At 43.6% G+C, this 20,432-nt stretch overlaps 1 protein-coding gene across 1 annotated transcript in view; it reads right to left on the reverse strand.

Moving 5' to 3' along the window:
- SLIT3 (slit guidance ligand 3) overlaps window positions 1-20,432 on the reverse strand; it is a 639,400-nt gene that overhangs the window by 53,055 nt on the left and 565,913 nt on the right. The window contains exons 21-23 of the mRNA XM_014345150.4: window positions 9,583-9,651; window positions 8,100-8,171; window positions 7,427-7,498 (exon numbers count right to left, since the gene is read on the reverse strand). Coding sequence (XP_014200636.3) covers window positions 7,427-7,498; window positions 8,100-8,171; window positions 9,583-9,651 — 213 coding nt within the window. The remainder of the gene's footprint in view (window positions 1-7,426; window positions 7,499-8,099; window positions 8,172-9,582; window positions 9,652-20,432) is intronic.

Here is a 20,432-nt window from a genome sequence, read left to right on the forward strand (position 1 = left end):
TGTCAACTCTCAGTGGCTCATCTTCAAGCACTTGGAACTCCTCCTCTTTGCCTAACTCTTAGGGGATGTTAAAGGCAAACTTAAGAATTTCAGAATGCAGATGAGGGCACCATCAGGGCAACATTAGGGCATAACCATTCCTCCGTTCTCGGCTGCGTGAACCTTGGGTCTCTGAACCCCTAGGTCCTACGGTTAATACAATAAACAGTGGGAACTATCCTCATTCTAAATGTGGGTGTGGGTGGGTGAATTCTCTTCTGAGCAGGCTAAGCTATTCCCAGGTGATCTGGGGGTTAAGAACCCTAGGCTCTGGAGTCAGACTGCCTGGGTGTGAATCCCTCGTCTGATACTGGCTGTGTGAGCTGAGACAATTGACTTTTGGTTTCTCAGATTTTTTGGTTTCTCAGATATTTTGGTTTCTCAGATATTTTCATCTCTAAAATGGAGGAATTCTTAGTAACTACATATAGTAGACATTTTTAGGGGATGTGGGTTTCTCAGCATCAATGCTGTTTTCTGTAGCAGTTCCTCTGTTTTCTACTGGGGGTTACCCCTCCCCACCTCTTGGTCCCAGTGGTTTGGCCTCTGTATGAACCTATGGCTCAGGTCTGGCCAATCAGAGTCACAGTGATTGGTGTGAGGTTGAGCATGCAACCTAAGGGAGCCAAGGAGAGACACTTCTGGGGCTCTCTCTGGAACGATGAGGGCAGAAGCAGTTTAATTTTGTGGGGCTGCTAAGCTGCTAGAATGTAAACTTTCAGCCCATCAGGACCCTCTGTGTCTTAAATAGAGAAAGATTGCCTGAGAATGAAATCCACTTAGGAAAACAGGGCGAGAGGCAGAGGTACATTTTATTTTTTATTTTATGATTATTTTTGAGACAGTCTCACTTTGTTGCCCAGGCTGGAGTGCAGTGGCACGATCTTGGCCCACTGCAACTTTTGCCTCTCGGGTTCAAGCGATTCTCCTGCCTCAGCCTCCTGAGTAGCTGGGATTATAGATGTGCACCACCATGCCTATCTAATTTTGTATTTTTATTAGAAATGGGGTTTTGCCATCTTGGCCAGGCTGGTCTTGAACTCCAGGCCTCAGGTGATCGACCTGCCTTGGCCCCCCAAAGTGCTGGAATTACAGGCATGAGCCACTGCGCCCAGCCTACATATTTTTCAGACAGAGTCTCACTCTCTAGCCAAGCTGGAGTGCAGTGGCATGATCTTGGCTCACTGTAACCTTGACCTCCTGGGTTCAAGCGATTCTCCTGCCTCAGCCTCCTGAGTAGCTGGGACTATAGGTGTGCGTCACCACGCCCAGCTAATTTTTGTATTTTTTTAAATTTTAGTAGAGACAGTGTTTCACCCTGTTGGCCAGGATAGTCTCAATCTCTTGACCTCGGGATCTGCCCATCTCAGCCTCCCAAAGTGCTGGGATAACAGACACATTCTGACAGTATCATTGCAGTACCTGCATCCAGCCCTAGAGCCCGGTATCTTCCAGTGCCTTCTTCAGTTATCTGAGTTGATAAATTCTCTTTATGCTTAAGGTGGTTTGAGCTGATTTTCTTCCTCTTTGCCCAGGAGGAAAGCTAATATACCACTTCGTAAGCTAGCTGTAAGCATTAAAAGACCAGATGCCAATGGTTCAGAAGCACTCAGTCACATTAGCTATGATGATTGTTATCACTGTCATGACTCCTCCTCTATGTTTTTGAGTGGATTTTGGGGCCAGTCCCCTGGGAGTTACCCACATAGGGTAGAAGCCTGAAAGTGTGCAGCTTGTATGTCTCAAAGGCCGTGGAGAGTCCTGTGACCTGATTCCAGGACTGCAGAGGAGACATTGCATCTTGGCAGAGTGGTCAGCGCCTGTCCCCTTTCTCTCTGCATCTTCCATTTCACCCCACTCCTCAATTCCCATCAGAGGCCTCTCTGGGTGAGGAAATGCCTCATTTTACATAGGCCAGCTCCCTCCAGTCTGAAATGGGTGCAGATAAAAACATGCTAGCCTGCGATGGGGAAGCAGGTAGAATGTGGTAGAAAGAGCACTGGGCTAGGAGCCCAGAGGTGAGTCCCAGCCTTGGTTCTGCCTGTGCCTTGGGGCTACTCAGCAGCATCTCTTCCCACTCCTGCCCCCCAGAAGCCACATTGCAGCCACACCTGTAGCTTCTTGTGATTCCCCCAATGCATATGCCTTTCCTGACTTCAGGGCCTCTGTCCAGGGCATTTATATTCTCCTGGCCTAGAATGTTCTTCACTCCCATCCCTACTTAGGTAACCCCCTCTGGTTTCTCAGTCTCAGTCCTGGAAGCCCAAGTTAAGAGGAGTGATTCTGAAAACAAATAGTCTTGGGTTTAAATTCCAACTTTACTACCTACTGATTGCATCACTTTGGGCAAGTTACTTAATCTCATTCAGCCTCTATTTACTGATCTGTGAAATGGGGATAACAGCGGTCTATCCTTCACAAGGCAGAGGGTGACTAAGATAACATAACTAAAGCACTTAGCCCTTTGTGCAGCACATAGTCACGGTTTGATGAATGTCAGTGCTGATTATTAACCTTCCTTTCAGAAAGCCTTTTGGGTGGCTAAGACTGGGTTAGGTGCCTCTCACTTGTATCCCCATGGCTCTTCTTTCAGGTATCGCCTTGTGTTGTAGTTGCTTATTTACTTATTTCCCCTTCTAGACCAAGAGCTCCCTGAGGGCAACAATTGTGTCTCATTCACTGTTTGTTTTCTTTCCCCCTCCAGAGTTAAGCACAGCAACTAACCGGTAGCAGGTATTCAGGAAAGGATGAATAAGACAATGATCTTGAACAAGTCACTAAACCTCTCTGAATCTGTCTTTTCTATTTTTTTTGAGACCGAATCTCGCTCTGTGGCCAAGGCTGGAGTGCAGTGGCGTGATCTCTGCTCACTGCAAGTTCCGCCTCCCAGGTTCACGCCATTCTCCTGCCTCAGCCTCCCAAGTAGCTGGGACTACAGGCACCCGCCACTACGTCCGGCTAATTTTTTGTAGTTTTAGTGGAGACGAGGTTTCACCATATTAGCCAGGATGGTCTCGATCTCCTGACCTCATGATCCACCCGCCTCAGCCTCCCAAAGTGCTGGGATTACAGGCGTGAACCACCGTACCCGGCCTGTCTTTTCTTCTTATAAATGAAACGTTTGGACAGAAAAATTTTCAATATTCACTCTTCAATCCTAAATTCTGCAATTAAACTTTTGTTTACTTATTTTTATTTTAGAGATGTCAAAGTGCCAACCCTGGACCATGGTTGGGAGGTCACAGTGAGTCACCTTCTGGCTCAGCAGAAGAATTTTCTGATGCTCTAATAGCTGGTCAAAAGTGGAATAGAGTTGCCTGGTAAGGGAGTGATCTCTTTGTCTCAGAAGGTAATCAAGCAAAGGGCTCCCTTACAGGGATGTTTTAAGGAGAACTCAGGCAATTGGTAGAGCAGTGATGAACAGCCCCGTGGGTATAAACAGCACAATTCTTACTTCGGGGACTAGGAGCTAAAGATACTGAGGATGGTGAATGATAATCCCACTGGCTCCTTCGTGAGCACACACTGAAATTGCCTGCCCAGAGCTAACTGATTCCAGGTGGCCCTCCTGCGACCGGGGCAAGACAGTTGGGACCACACGCATACAAGGCATGTGACTTGGTGTGGAGCAAAGATCAGGGAATGCATGGATCCCCTAAGAAGGATGAAGATGTCCACAAGAATGTTCTCTTTTCGCTATTTTCAGATTCGGAGCCAAGTAGAAAAAGCATTTTCCACACAATGTTTTGTACTCAGGGCTAAAAGACCACCCTCCTGTTGTGCTCTCCTGAAATGTATTCATATCCACCCATATACACACACACACATTCCCTCTCTCTCTCTCTTTCTCTCTCTCTCTTAAATGTCAGTTTTCTCTTCCTCCTTTCCAGATCACTTTTTGGCCTTTGTCTACGCCCAAACTAAACCTTGATGCTCATTCTTCTTGCTGCCGCAAACACCCAACATCTCTGGGTCTCTGGTCATTTCTGAAAGTTTAATTAAAAGAATGAAACCCCTCAGAAATGAGGAAAGAATATACAAATGTTCAAATGCAGTTGCAGATAATGTATTTCCTGATTTTAAAAAGCCAATCTTTCTTCCAACTCCCTAAGTTGTAAATATGTTACCATCTTCATTCGTCTTTATTGATTTATTATTTCTTTTGAAACAAGGTCTTGCTCTGTGTTACCCAGGCTGGAGTGCAGTGGCTCAATCACTGCTTACTGCAGCCTCCACTTGCCTGCCTCAATTGATCCTCCCACCTCAGCCTCCTGAGTAGCTGGGACTACAGGCACACATCACTATGCCCGGCTAATTTTTGTATTTTTAGTAGAGACAGGGTTTCACCATATTGGTCAGGCTGGTCTTGAACTCCTGACTTCAGGTGATCCACCCGTCTTGGCCTCCCGAAGTGCTGGGATTACAGGCGTGAGCCACCATGCCCGGTCTTCATTCATCTTCAACTTTGCCTTCATTTGTTATAGAAATGACTTTATATAAACACTAACTATCACAATTTTTTTTCATTTGCTCTCTTATAGTCTTTCTTCATAGGTATAAATGTTTACAAGTTATAATTGTAACATATATACAAGTTAGGTTTATTTCTCCACGTAACGCTATGTGATAAGCACTTTCCCACATTGCTATCTAGTTTTCATCTTTGCCTCTTTTAATAATTGCACTTCATTGACTGGTTGCCTCATGGTTTCCTTAAACATTTCCCCACTGTGGCCCTTGTAGGTAATACTTAAAATTTAGGTTAAAAATAACAGTACAACAAAGATTTTAATGCACAGAATCTTTCCCTCATTTTGGATGACTCTTTAACCTAAATTCCTAGGTGTGTAATTAGTGGGAGAAAGGATACAAATATCATAAAAGAAATGTAGCCCATAAACATTTTTACTTTTCCTGAATTGGCCCTTAGGCAGAAAATGGTTGCTCCCCACTGAGGTAGATGGTTGGACTGAGGTGCTCTAAGATCCCTTTTTATGCACAAGATCTCATGATTCTAAAATGATGATGCTAAAAGCCTATTAATTCTCTTTTTTTTTTCTTTTGAGACAGGGTCTGGCTCTATTGCCCAGGCTGGAATGCAATGGCGTGATCTCAGCTCACTGCAACCTCTGCCTCCCAGGCTCCAACCATCCTCCCACCTCCGCCTCCCAAGTAGCTGGGACTACAGGCGCATGTTACCATGCCTGGCTAATTTTTTGAATTTTTTGGTAGAGACAGGGTTTCACTATGTTGCCCAGGCTAGTCTTGAAGTCCTGAGCTCAAGCAATCCTCCCACCTCGGCCTCCTAAAGTGCTGGGATTACAGGTGTGAGCCACCATGCTGGGGCAAGCCTACTAATTCGTATTTCAAGAAGCAAGTGCTAGCGTGTTGTATGGTTACGTGTACCGCTGATGAACTCATGGCAGTAGTAGTGCCAGACTGGGACAAACGATGCCGAGGAAAGAGAAAATCCTGGTCAGGCTGGTGGTGTTCACCCCATCACCCCCACCACCCCAAAAGACAGACAGATGGACGGGCAAACATTTTCTCTCCCTCTTACATATTGAGTTGCCCCAAACATCACTACTCTAATTATGAACAGATGCATGCAGATTCCTTAAAATTGGCAGGTCCCACCTCCTGGCAGTGAACCCACACACAGAACTATTAGACTGGGATGGAAGACAATAGGTTGGGATTGAGGGGGAATGGTAGGAGAAGGAAGGGGGAGCAGGTCCGGCTTCAGCCCTGGCCAGTGATACGAGCCCATCTCCTGCTGTGTTCAACTGGAAACAGGGAAATGGTTGTGCTGATGTATCCATTCTCAAACTCCCCAGAGAAGGTGGATAATAAATAAGTGACAATAACAGATTGCACACTGTCAGCGCGGGCACTTCTTTGCCCCCAGAGAATTGATTTTTAATAACAGCGCAGATGACATGTGGCGGGAGTTGTCGCTGACACCGGTGTTTTGTGGGCCTCAATAAATCACATCAGCCTGGAGGCTCTGAAATGGACTAGCTTGTTGGGTGCTGTTTGTGGATTGCTACTCAGCCCTGGAATGGCTCCTGGGTCCCAGGAGGCTGGATTCTGCAACCTACTGACTGCTAGACCTTGGCCAGTTACTTCACCAGTCTGGGCCTCAGTTTCTCCATGTTTAAAATGGGCAGAACTGTCTTGGTCTCACAGCAGTGTTGCAAAAGGTTAGACGAAGAAAACTGTCCCATAAAATATGTTGATCACTATTATAGTAATAATGATCTAGAAAGTCAGGAAGTTGATAGGTTTGGGGGCGGAGTATCTGGCATCTCTGTTTTCATGAATAGCATTCAAGGGTGATATTCAAAGGACCAAAGGAATTCAAAGGAATGTGCTAATAAAATAGAAGCAAGATGGGAAGGCACAAAAATCAGGTGTTAATCAGGCCCAGGATTGGGGGTGGTGGTGGGGTGCCTTCCTGCCCTAGCAAGCTGTGATATAAGAATAATAACAAGTGAATATTTGTTAAGCATTTACAGTGCCAGAGCTGTGCTAAGTACTTCATATACAGTATCTCATTTAATCCTCATAAGACCCTGTGAGGCAATTACCATAATTATCTGATTTTATGGATGAGAAGACACTCAGCTACCCATGTGTAGGACAGGGCCAGGCAGGCGAGGAGAGTGGGCCGGCTGTGGAGGCTGCAGCCTGCACAACTCTGTTTAAAGGGGCAGGGCTGCTCAGCCATGCAGGAATGCAGAGGCAGGGCCCTGGTACGGCCAGGTCTCTCAATTTTCCAAAAGAATATAGAGAGTGGGATTTGTGGAAGAAATCTGATATTTAAATGTTGACAGCTTATTAAGCTTTGTGTTCTTAAAAAGACACTCTATGAGCCAACCCCACAATTGCTAACTAATAGCTGTCTGTGAGCTGGACGGGGCCCCTGGGTTTCCAGCTTGTGATCTCTGGGGTAGGAGCTGTTTCCATGCAGAGGTTCACCATGCTGCATTGCCCCTCTGAGGAAACAACTGTCAACAGAATGATCATCGAAACGTGGCTATGACCACACACTATGCTCAATACTAGAGGGTAGAATAAAATTGCATATCCTAATCCTCACAAGGGAGGTGCTATTGATCCCATTTTACACATAAAGAAGTAGAAAGTTGAAGGGGCTCAGTGATTTGCTCAAGGTTCCACAGTGGTAGTGCGCTGGACCCTGGGAATGGCAGACTCTCAAAGGTAGCTCTCTCTACTCCACTGAGCAAATAAGGGTGCTGGGTAGGAAGGTGTGTTTGGGGGTGGAGTGGGCTTTGGGCAGAGAGTGGGGAAGGGGAGTGCTTAGTCTGCTTCCTGCTGTCACTCAGCAATGTGTAAGTCAAAATCAGCACATTGGGGTACTCACAGCACTCGCAGGGACCGCAGCCCGTTGAAGGCGTGGACGGGGATGCACCTCAGCCGGTTGTAGCTCAGGATCCTGTGGAAAAGGAGGCACGTGCCCTGTTGTGTCTTTCTATTCTCTACCATGCATAGGTGCACTGTTCACGTTGTGAAACAAAGCAAATGGTTTATCTTTTCAATGTTGATATATTGACAGAACATCCCCTAAAGGGACAAGAAACCTCTTCACCAATCCAGGAAGCGCACTGGCTTTATTTCCTCAGTTTACTCAAGTTCTGTGGCAGGCTGGCTTTCTAACCAGCTTGTTCATCACCTCTCTCTCCTGTCCAATGATGAGTACTCACAATGTGTAAAGCTAATGGGAAATAAATGGGTGTGAGCAAAATATAATTGTGTAGGAAAACCATTTCCGGGAAAGAAAATTCACAAACCACAAAAGGTATTCCTAAGACAGCCTTCTTCAGAAGTGACGAGGTTCTAGTTCCTCTCTAACTGCCTGGACAGTGGAGGGCTTCCTACTTTATCTTCCTTCTGATGATTAAGGTGTATCTTATGCTAGGGCAGCCATAGGCCTGAGGGTCCTTAGGGCAGGGAAACTAGTCCTGCTGGGAGGGAAAGAGTAACCATCTACTGCTAGGCCCAAGGGCATGATAAACACAGCATCTCAGTGTACTCACAGAGTGGAGAGGTGAGACATGTTACTGAAGGTGTAATTGGTCAGCATGCTGATGCTGTTGTTGCTCAGGTCACTAGGAAAAGTAAAACAGAGGGGTCATGCTTTTGTCTGAGTTGCATCTGTAGGAGGCCATTCCCAAGTATCACACATACCTGCCATCCACCCACTCATCTACCCATCCACCCATCCACCCACCTATTCATTAATTCACTCACTCATCTATCCATCCCGCTGCTGGCCTGTTTATCTACTCTCCTGCTCACCCATCCACTTTCCCATCCATCCGTCCATCCATACATCTACCCACCCACCCACTCACCCATCTACCCCTCACATATTTATCATATTTATCCCACGCAGTCACCTGCCTGCCTGCCCATCCATCCATCCCACCCTCCCTTCCTCCCTCCCACCATCCATCCACCCACTTATCCACTCACTCATCCACCCACTCATTCATCCAAATGGTCATTTTCAATTCAAACACTTATTCAATCATTCAAGCAATTGTCATTCATTTATCCATCTATTCACTTATGCAGCTAGTCAATCATTCAGTTACATGACTATTCATCCATTTCACTGTACCAACAAAATATGATACATATAATAACAATCTCTCCTTGTTTTAGTACTTTTTTCCCCTGATTAATTCTTTTCACTGTTCCTCTATCCCCCTTCTTTTCTGGCATTCATTTACTCCATCTTATCAGGTTCTGTCTTAGGAGGACTGAGGTTGGTGGGGGTGCAGTCCTCTGCCAGCTGCAACCTCGAGCTTCCCTGCGGGGATAAACATCCAGAGCTGTGGCAATGTTAGCTGCACATTAGAATCACCTGGGGAGCTTTTAAATCCTCTGATGCCTGAGTTCCATGCCCAGGTATTCTGATTTAATTGGTCTAGCATGGGCTTGAGCATCAGTAGCTTAAAAAAAATCTGCTCAGGTGATTCCTCTAATCAGCTGATGGTGAGGACCATTGCTTTAGAGCAGTGATTCTTAACTGGGGGCACTTGTGCTCCCTCAGTGACATTTGGCAAGGTCTGAAGACATTTCTGGTTGTCAATACTGGGGGAAGTATTACTGGCATCTAGTGGGTAGAGGCCACAGATGTTGTTAAACATCCTATAATGTCTATGACAGCCTCCCAACAACGAATAATTAACCCCAATGTCCATAGTTCCGAAGTTAAGAAATCCTTATCTAGAGGCTGGTTTCAGGAGTTTATAGGAATCCATCCCACAGAGAGATGGTGTTCTTTCACCTTTTCAGAGAAGGTCTCCTACTTTCCCAAGGGTAATGCTCTTTCATTCTGCAAGATCTCCCACTTTCCCTTTGCAGACTGGCTTCTGGTCCTAAGCAGACAGGCATCTTTCAATTACCACTTGCATCAGCCTGCAGCTCTGTTCTCTCTTACCATCCACTTCAGTTTCCTGAGCGACCCCAGCAGGGAAAAATAAACATCCCACTCAATACTGGGCTCCTTACATAAGTGTCAGGTGTCGGAGGGCAGACAGCTCTCTGGGCACGGCTGTTAAGTGGTTTCCTTCCAGGTACCTGAAAGAGGTGTGGAGAGACAACACCTGAGAAAGAGACACTGTACAAATTCTCAACTTTTCAGAGAAGCCTCCCTGACTTACCAGGCTGGATTAGGTCCCTCTTTTACTCTTAGAGCCTCCCTCCCCAACTTCAAAGCATTACTATATTTGTCATTTAATATTTATTTGATTATCCAATGAATGACATTTTTTCTCCACTGGACTTATACATTTCATGTTGGCAGGATTCTTGTCTAAAATTGCCCACCGTTGGATCCCCCCGTGGCTGTTTACAGAGCTGATACATAGTAGGTATTCAATAAATATTTGTTTAATAAATAAAGCACTCATTTTATACTCAGCCCTCAAAATATCCTTATGTAGCAGGAAGTCACAGTTGAAGAAAAGTTCAGAGATGTTAAAACACTTGCCCAAGGTCATGCAGCAAGCAAGTGGTTGAGCTAGGACTTGAACCCAGCTCTGACTGTAGTCTTACCACAATTCCACACTTAGCTTCCGGAAGCTGTTGGGAGAACTGAGCCAGGCATGATTAAGAACCCTAATTCAATGTTGACTATCTCTGATGTACATTTGGAAACTGAGGAAATGGGGGGCTATCTCTGTTGCTGGAGCACTGTACTACAGTTCCCAGCAGAAGGACTACATGGCAGGAGGGGACAGGGGTTCAGAGTGAGGTTGCACCCAACAGATGGGGACTCCTTCCGGACAGGCAAAGGCTGAGCTTAGATCTGCCTGGACTTCAGCATCCTACACTGACCTGCTCACCTAGGATGAGGCCGCCTCCTTAGAGACTCAAGTGTGGCTTAAGATAAGAACGTCTCATTGTAATTATGTAATCATGAATTACAAAGGTTATTCCTACCTATAAATAAAAGTTAATGCTATCCTCAAGTGGGGACAGGCCAACCTTGCTGTAAACCCCTTTCTCCAGGCTTTCTGTTGCTCTCAGGACAAAGCTGAAGAACATTTAAGATGGCTTACAAGAACTGCTTTGATCTCCTTGGTGATCTAAAGCTCCCATAGCATCCTCTCCTATAAGAGTCAACACATAGCCACTGCTGTCCATTTGTCAAGTGTCTGCCTTAAGCTCCATGAGGCTAGACCTAGGTCCATCTCTTGCTAGCCTGGTGCTTCTCAAACTTCAACATACATGCAAATCACCTGGATTTTGCTAGACCACAGATTCTGACCCTAGGTCTGGGGTAAGGTTGGAGAATCTGCATTTCTAATGAGCTTCTGGGTGATGGTGGTGACTGCTGGTCTGCAGACCACATTTTGAGTAATAAGGTGCTAGCACACTACCTGGTGTCCAGTAGACCTACCACAAAATGACTAAATGGGATAGAAATGGGTTAAAACAGAATATGGGTCAAGGTGTCAATGACTGAACCAGCCTTAGCTTTAAGGCCACATTGGAACGTACATTATCTTTAATTGTTTAATTAAGACCAAGTAACTTTCCTCCTATGGCTGGCACCTGGGGACTCTCATGGCACAGGGTGCTGGACTGGACCTAATAAGGTCTTAGGTGGCCATGGCATATTGGACTGATGTCCTTTTGCTTTGATCCTCGATTGTGTACACATTATGGGCCAAGAGCTATGCTAGATCCTGGGAGAAATACAAAGATGAACCAGATTCCATTTCTGTCTCAGGGAGCCTAAAATTCAGTCATGCACATGCTTAGATTGTGCCCTCAGAAAAGCCAAGAGAAATGCATTCATTCATGCATGCATTCATTCAAGCCCAAGTATTTATTGAACGATTATGATGTACCAAGTATCGTATATACTGGTGAATAAGAGCCATAATGCCTGCTTTCAGGCAATTAAAAATCAAATATAGGTGGAGAGGGAGGCAGGGAGGGAGAGGGAGAGGGAGGCAGGGAGGCAGAGGGAGGCAGGGAGGAAGAGGGAGGCAGGGAGGGAGGGAGAGGGAGGGAGGAAGGGAGGGAGGGAGAGGGAGGCAGGGAGGGAGAGGGAGGCAGGGAGGGAGGAAGGGAGAGGGAGGCAGGGAGGGAGGGAGAGGGAGGCAGGCAGGGAGGGAGGGAGAGGGAGGCAGGGAGGGAGGGAGAGGGAGGTAGGGAGGGAGGGAGGGAGAGGGAGGCAAGGAGGGAGGGAGGGAGAGGGAGGCAGGGAGGGAGGGTGGGAGGGAGGGAGAGGGAGGCAGGGAGGGAGGGTGGGAGGGAGGGAGAGGGAGGCAGGGAGGGAGGGTGGAAGGGAGGGAGAGGGAGGGAGGGAGGGAGAGGGAGGCAGGGAGAGAGGGAGGCAGGGAGGGAGGGAGAGGGAGGCAGGGAGGGAGAGGGAGGCAGGGAGAGAGGGAGGCAGGGAGGGAGGGAGAGGGAGGCAGGGAGGGACGGAGAGGGAGGCAGGGAGGGAGGGAGGGAGAGGGAGGCAGGGAGGGAGGGAGGGGAGGGAGGCAGGGAGGGAGGGAGGGAGGGAGAGGGAGGCAGGGAGGGAGGGAGGGAGGGAGAGGGAGGCAGGGAGAGAGGGAGGGAGAGGGAAGCAGGGAGGGAGAGGGAGGCAGGGGGAGAGGCAGGGAGGGAGAGAGGGAGGGAGGGAGGGAGGGAGAGAGGGAGAGAGGGAGGGAGGGAGAGAGGCAGGGAGAGAGATAGTGCATACAGGAGAGCAAGCAGGCAGATGTATAAAGAAATATAAATTATGAATTGCAATCTCTGCTTTCTTGGGAAGGAGCAAGGAAACACCAAGGGGCTTACTGCAGAAAGATGCAGTTGAAGAGCCAGGTGTGGTGGCTCATGCCTGTAATCCCAATAATTTGGGAAGCCAAGGCATGCGGATCATTTGAGGTCAGGAGTTTGAGATCAGCCTGGCCAATATGGTGAAACCCCCCTCCTAAAAATACAAACAAAACAAAACAAAACAAAAATAAAAACAAAAATACAAAAAATACAGCTGGATGTGGAGGCACATGCCTGTAATCCCAGCTACTCAGGAGGCTGAGGCAGGAGAATCGCTTAAACCCAGGAGGCAGAGGTTGCAGTGAGCCAAGATTGCACTACTACACTCCAGCCTGGGCGACAAAGCAAGACTGTGTCTCAAAAAAAAAAAAAAAAAAAAAGAAAAGAAAAGAAATATGCTGGCTGGGCACGGTGGCTCACTCTTGTAATCCCAGCACTTTGGAAGGCTGAGGCAAGTGGATCACTTGAGGCCAGGAGTTTGAGAGCAGCCTGGCCAACATGGCAAATCCCTGTCTCTACTGAAAATACAAAAATTAACTAGGTGTGGTGGTGCGTGCCTGTAGTCCCAGCTACTAGGGAGGCTGAGGCAGGAGAATCATTTGAACCCAGAAGGCCAAGGTTGCAGTGAGCTGAGATGGTGCCACTGCACTCTAGCCTGGGCAACACAGTGAGACTCCGTCTCAAAAAAAAAAAGAAAAAGAAAAAAAAGGAAGATGCACAGCTGAGGAGGACATATTTTCAGATGAGGATTGGTAGGCGAAAAGGGTGAAGACTTGGAAAGAGCAGGGGAGGTGGAGGAGTCTGGCAAGAATGCAGCCTGTGGACAGTCCAGAGCTTGAGTTCCAAGGCAGAGAAGGCAGGCTGAGGGGCTGAAGTCTCATGGGCCTGGAGAGGACAGTGGGAGACAGGGTAGATCACGCTGAGGCCTTGGAGGTTATTTTATTCAAAGCACAATGAGAGGCCATGACTGCAGACAAGGGCAGAGGCTGGTGTTGCAGAGCTTCCTCAGGCCTCTCATCTGTACTCACCCTCTGCCCTCCCTGCATGAAAGGCTGTGGGGTATTTGCATTCTGAGTGAATGCTTGCCCTACTCCCCAAACAGGGGCAGGGGCTCAGCTGGTGGTGGGAAGGAGCAGACACTGGGAGGGGGTACTTGTCCAGCTTATTCCTTTGGGCAGGGAGGCTCTGCTCTGTGCAGGCTGAAGAAGGGGAGGACAAACTGTTGGGCCATGATTCACACACCTGCAGGAAGTGTTCTGTGGACAGTGTGGCTATGGGGAGCTTGGAGGCAGGAGCTGGAGGAATGAGCAGGACAGGCAGAGAAGCGCTGGTCCAGGGAGGATCTCTTCTCCAGGGAGATCCGAGGGAGTTGCTAGGAAGGGGTATGACCTGAGATTGACAGTGGCTTCCCACCTTCTATGCTGCTCATTCTATGCTGCCAGTACTGGGGCCCAAAGACTGGCTCAGTTTGCATGTAAATCTCCAGCTAAACTTCACCACCACCTCAACTAATAATGGTACCCTAAGTCACTGAGGATGTGATTATAGAGACCACTGATCCTATGCCCTGCCGAGGAATTCATACAAAGATCACACTACCACAGGCACTCAAAATCAAACCCAAAGTATCTTAATCAACAACACATATATATATATATATCCTCAGAGAAAATTCTCCCCTACAAAAGCAATTTCAAACAATTAGAACAAGTGACTGCTACACCAGATGTTCAGAAATCCAAGTAATGACACAGGAAACATGAAACAGCAGGGAAATATGATGCTACCAAAGGACCACAATTGTCCAGCAACAGATCCCAATCAAAAAGAATTCCTTGAAATGCCAGGTAAAGAATTGAAAATGTTATTCTTAAAGAAGCTCAATGAGATGCAAGAGAAATCTGAAAACCAACACGAATAAATTAAAAAATCAATGTAGGCTATAAATAAGAAATTTCCAAGGACACAGACATCTTAAAAAAAATAAAAAAGCCAAAGCCCAGGTGCAGTGGCTCAGGCCTGTAATTCTAGCAGTCTGGGAGGCCGGTGGGAGGACTGCTTGAGCCCAGGAATTTGAGACCAGCCTGCGCAACATAGTGAGACCCTGTATTTACAAAAAATAAAAAGTCAGCTGGGCAAGGTAGCATGTGCCTGTGGTCCCAGCTACTAGGGAGGCTGAGGTGGGAGGATTGCATGAGCCTGGAAGGTCAAGGCTGCAGTGAGCTGTGATCACACCACTGCACTTCAGCTTGAGTGACAGAGTTAGACTCTGTCTCAAAAAAAACCAAAGAAACAAAAAAAAAAAGCCAATTGAGAAATTCTGAAACTAAAAAATTAATTGAAGGAAATACAAAATACTTTAGAAAATTTCAATAATAGACTAGAACAAGCAGAAGAAAGAATCTCAGAACTTGAAGACAGGTCTTTTAAAATAATCCAGTCAGACAAAAATAAGGAAAAAAAAAATAAAAAGAATGAACAAAGGCTTTGAGATATGTGAGAGTACATAAAGTGACCAAACTTATGAATTGTTGATATTACCAAGGGGGAAAAGAGATCAAAAAGTTTAGAAAACATATTTGAGAAAGTAATTGATGAAAATTTCCCAAGTCTGTCAAGAGAGTTAGACACCCATTTACAGGAGGCCCAGAAATCTTCAGGCAAATACATTGCAAAAAGGATATCACTATAGCATATTATATTCAGAATGTTTAATATAAAAGTGAAATAAAGGATTTTAAAATTAGCAAGAGAAAAGCATGGAGTCATATACAAAGGAAACCCCTCAGACTAACAGAAGACTTTTCACAGAAACCTTACAGGTTAGAAGAGAAATGTGATGGCATTTTCAAAGTGCTGAAAGAAAAAAAAAAACTGTCAGCCCAGAATTTTGTATTCTGCCAAAATAAGTTTTATAAATTAAGGATAAAGTCCTTCCCTGACAAGCAAATACTAAGGGAATTTGCCACCACTAGAGCAACCCTATAGGAAATGTTCAATGAGGTCTTAAATGTGAAAATGAAAGGTCGATATTCACTATCACAAAAAATCATGAAAATATAAAACTCACAGTTCATATAAAACAATTATACAAAGGAAGAAGAGAAAGGAATCAAATGGCAACACCACAGAATTTCACCAAACCACGAAGACAGAAAAAGAAAGAAACAAGGAATTTATAAAACAACTTGAAAACAATCAACAATATGACAGGAACAAAGCCTCACATATCAATACTAACCCTGAATATAAATGGATTAAATGCTCCATCTTAAAGATACAGATTGTCAGAATGGATAAAGAAACATGATCCAACTATATCCTGCCTACAAGAAACTTATCCTTCCCATAAAGACGCAAATAGACTGAAAGTAAAGGGGTTGAAAAAGATATTCCATACAAACAGAAACCAAAAGTGAGCAGGAGTAGCTACACTTATATCAGATAAAAAAGACATATCACATAAAACAGTAAAAAAAGACAAAAAAGGTCACTAGATAATGACAAAGGGAACAATTCAGCAAGAGGATGTAATAATCCTAAATACATACACAACCAACATTGGAGAACTCAAATAACACAAACAAATAATACTGGACCTAATGAAAGAAACAGACGACAATACAATAATTGTAGGGTCTTGGTAACACCCTACTGACAGCACTAGACAGATCATTGAGACAGAAAATTAACAAAGAAACACTGGACTTAAATTGGACTTTAGGCCAAATGGACTTAATAGACATTTACAGAAATTCTACCCAACAATGACAGAATATACATTGTTTTCACCAGCACATGGAACATTCTCCAAGATAGACCACAAGTTAGCCCACAAAACAAGTCTTAACACATTAAAAAACCTGAAATTATATCAAGTATTTTCTCAGATCACGGTAATTTAAGGCTAGAAATCAATACCAAGACAAACTTTTGAAACTATCCAAATACACGGAAATTAAACAGCGTGCTCTTGAACAACCACTGGGTCAACAAAGAAATTAAAATTAAAATTAAAAAAAAATCCAAATGAATGAAAATGAAAAAACAACATACCCAAACCTATGGGATACAGCAAAAGCAGTGCTAAGAGGGAAGATAATAGCATTGAATACCTACCTCACAAAGGTAGAAAGATCACAAATTAACAACCTAACATCACACCCCAAGAAACTAGAAAAAGAAGAACAAAACAAACCCAAAGTTAGCAGAAGAAGAGAAATAACAAAGATCATGGTGAGACTAAGGATTCTAGTATGAACAACAAAACAGAAAAGAAATAACAAAAATCAGAGCAGAACTAAATGAAATGGGGACCAAAAGGACAATACAAAAGATTAACAAAAGAAAAAGTTGGTTCTTCAAAAAGATAAACAAAATTGATAAATCGCTAGCTAAACTAACCAAGAAAAGAAGAGGGAAGATCCAAATAAATACAATCAGAACTGAAAAAGGAGACATTACAAATGATATTTCAGAAATACAAAAGATCATCAGACTATTATGAACAACTATACAATCACAAACTAGAAAATCTAGAGCAAATGGATAAATTCCCGGAAGCATGCAACCTCCTGAAATTGAACCAGGAATAAGTAGAACTTTTGAACAGTAGACCCCTAATAAGTAGAGAGACTGAATCAGTAATACAAAATATCCCCCCCTAAACTGCCACCAAAAAGCCCAGGACCATAAATCCAAAGATGAATTCATAGCTGAATTCTAACAAGCACACAAAAAACTAGTATTAATCCTCCTGAAACTATTTTTAAAAATTGAGAAGGAAGTAATTCTCCCTTACTCATTCTATGAGGTCAGTATCACCCTAATACTAAAACCAGACAAGGACACAATGAAAAAAGAAAACTACAGGCTAACATCCTGAATGGACAATAGACATAAAAATTCTCAAAAAAAATACTAGCAAATTGAATCCAAGAGCACATCAAAAAGATAATAGACCATGATCAGGTTGTGATTTATTCCAGGAATGAAAGGATGCTTCAATATACGCAAATCAATAAATGTCCATCACATAAACAGAAATAAGGACAAAAACCATATGATCATCTTAATAGATGCAGAAAAAGCATTTGATAAAATTCAGCATCCCTTCATGATAAAATTTAGCAAACTAGGCATACAAGGAACATACCTCGAATAATAAAGGCTATATACAACAAACCCACAGCCAACATCATCCTTAATGGAGAAAAGTTGAAAGGATTCCCTCTAAGAATTGGAACAAGACAAGAATACCCACTTTGACCACTCTTATTCAGTGTAGTATTGGAAGTCCTCACCAGAGCAATCAGCAAAGAGAAACAAAAGGCATCCAAATTGGAAAAGAGGAAGTCAAATATTTCTGCTGATGATATGATCTTATATCTAGAAAATAAACACTAAATACTTGACCAAAAAACTGTTAGACTTAATAAATAAATTCAGTAAAGTTTCAGGCTACAAAATTAATGTTTAGAAATCAGTAGCATTCCTAAACACCAATAACTATCTAGTCAAGGACCAAATCAAGAAGGCAATCCCACTTACAATAGCTAAGACAAGGACAAAAACAAAGACAAAAACAAAAACAAAGCAAAAACAAAATCCTAGGAATATATTTCACCAAGGAGGTGAAAGATGTCTATCAGGAGAACTACAAAACACTGATGGAAGAAATTGTAGACAACACAAACAAATGGAAAAACATCCCATGCTCATGGATTTGAAGAACTAACGTTGTTAAAATGACCATACTGCCCAAAGCAATCTACAGATTCATTGCAATCCCTACCAAATGACCAATGTCATTTGGTACATTTTTCACAGAATTAGAAAAAAAATCCTAAAATTCATATTCATAATTCAAAGAGCCCAAATAGCCAAAGCAATCCTGAGCAAAAAGAACAAAGCTGGAGGCATCATATTACCTGACTTCAAATTATATTACAAGGCCATAGTAACCAAAACAGCACAGTACTGGTATAAAAGTAGACACATAAATCAATGGTACAGAACAGAGAACCCAGAAATAAAGCCACATTCCTACAACTAACTGATCTTCACCAAAGCCAAAAATATACACTGGGGAAATGACACCCTATTCAATAAATGGTGCTGGGAAAATTGGATAGCCATATGATGAAGAATGAAACTGGACTCATACTTTTCACCATATACAAAAATTAACTCACAATGAATTAAAGGCCCAAATGTAAAACATGCAAATATAAAAATCCTAGAAGAAAACCTAGGAAAAACTCTTTTGGACATTGGCCTAGGCAAAGGATTTATGACTAAGTCCTCAAAGCAAATGTAGTAAAAACAAAAATATAAAAATGGGACTTAAACTAAAAAGCTTCTGCACAGCAAAAGAAACAACAGTAAACAGACAACCTGCAGGATGGGAAAAATATTTTAAAACTATGCCTAAACAAAGGTTTAATATCCAGAAACTATAAGGAACTTGACAAGAAAAAAAAACCATTAAAAAGCGGGCAAAGGATATGAATAAACATTTCTCAAAAACAGACATACAATTGGTCAAACATATGAAAAATGCTCACCATCACTAATCATCAGAAAAATGCCAATCAGAACCAGTGAGATACCATATCATATCAGCAGAATGACCATTATTAAAAAGTCCAAAAACAACAGATTTTTGGTGAGAATGTGGAGAAAAAGGAATGCTCATATGCTATTGGTGGGAATGTAAATTGGTACAACCTTTACGGAAAACAGTATGGTGATTTCTCAAAGAACTAAAAATGGAACTACCATTTGATCCAGCAACACCACTACTGGGTAAACACCCAAAGAGAAATAAATAATTACATCCAAAAGACACCTGCACTTGTATATCTATCAAAGCACTATTCACGATAGCAAAGATACGGAATCAACCTCAATGTCCATCAACAGAGGATTGGATAAAGAAAATGTGGTGTATATTCATGGACACAAGGAGGGGAACAACACACACCATGGCCTGTCGAGGGTTGGGATGCAAGGGAAGGGAGAGCATTAGGATAAATACCTAATGCATCTAGGGCTTAAAACCTAGATGATGGGTTGATAGGTGCAGCAAACCACCATGGCACATGTATACCTACATAACAAACCTGTACATTCACACATCTATCCTGGAACTTAAAATAAAAAAAAATTAAAAAAAAAAGAAAATGTTGAATATCTATATACATGGAATACTACTCAGCCATAAATAAGAATGAAATCCTGTCTTTTGCAGCAATGTGGATGGAACTGGAGGCCATTATCCTCAGTGAAATGACTCAGAAACAGAAAGTCAAATACTATATGTTCTTGCTTATGAGTGGGAGCATGACAATGGGTACACATGGACATACCAAGTAGAATAATGGACACTGGAGACTACAAAAGGTAGGAGGGTGCTGAGGGCTGAAAAACTACCTATTGGGCACAATGTTCAGTATTTGGGTGATGGGTACACTAAAAGCCCAGACTTTACCACAACACAATATATGCATGTAAGAAACCTGTACTTGTACCTCCTAAATATATTGTTTAAAAAGTCAACTGATTGTAGATATTAATTGCATTTACAAAATACCTTCACAGCAACATCTAGACCAAGTATGTGACCAAACAACCGAGCACCACAGCCTACCCAGTTGAGACAGGAAATTAACTGTTAGAGCCCTGCCTCCTGTCTTTGGTTCATCTTTTATCAGACTTTCCCTTGACCTCTGGTTCCAACTCCACTGGCCTTAACCTTCCTAAAATGCCCCATCCCCTCTGGTGGGGGGCAGGTCTTTGTACACACTAGTGTCTCTCCTCCCTCCTTGCCAGGTTAACTCCTACAGATGCATGGATCTCAGCTCCAGCATTAGTTTTTCAATATCAGTTCCCACACCTACCAATGATATTACAGGTGTTCCATGTGCTGGTGATATTACAGAATGTTCCATGTGCTGGTGAAAAGAATGTGTATTCTGTAGTTGTTGGGTAGAATTTCTGTAAATGTCTATTAAGTGCTTTTGGCCTAAAGTTATATAAGACAGCCAAAGCACTGGCTGTCTTTTCATCACTGCATTTGA

This window comes from Pan paniscus, chromosome 4 (genome assembly GCF_029289425.2).
Source record: "Pan paniscus chromosome 4, NHGRI_mPanPan1-v2.0_pri, whole genome shotgun sequence".
Lineage (NCBI taxonomy): Eukaryota > Metazoa > Chordata > Mammalia > Primates > Hominidae > Pan > Pan paniscus.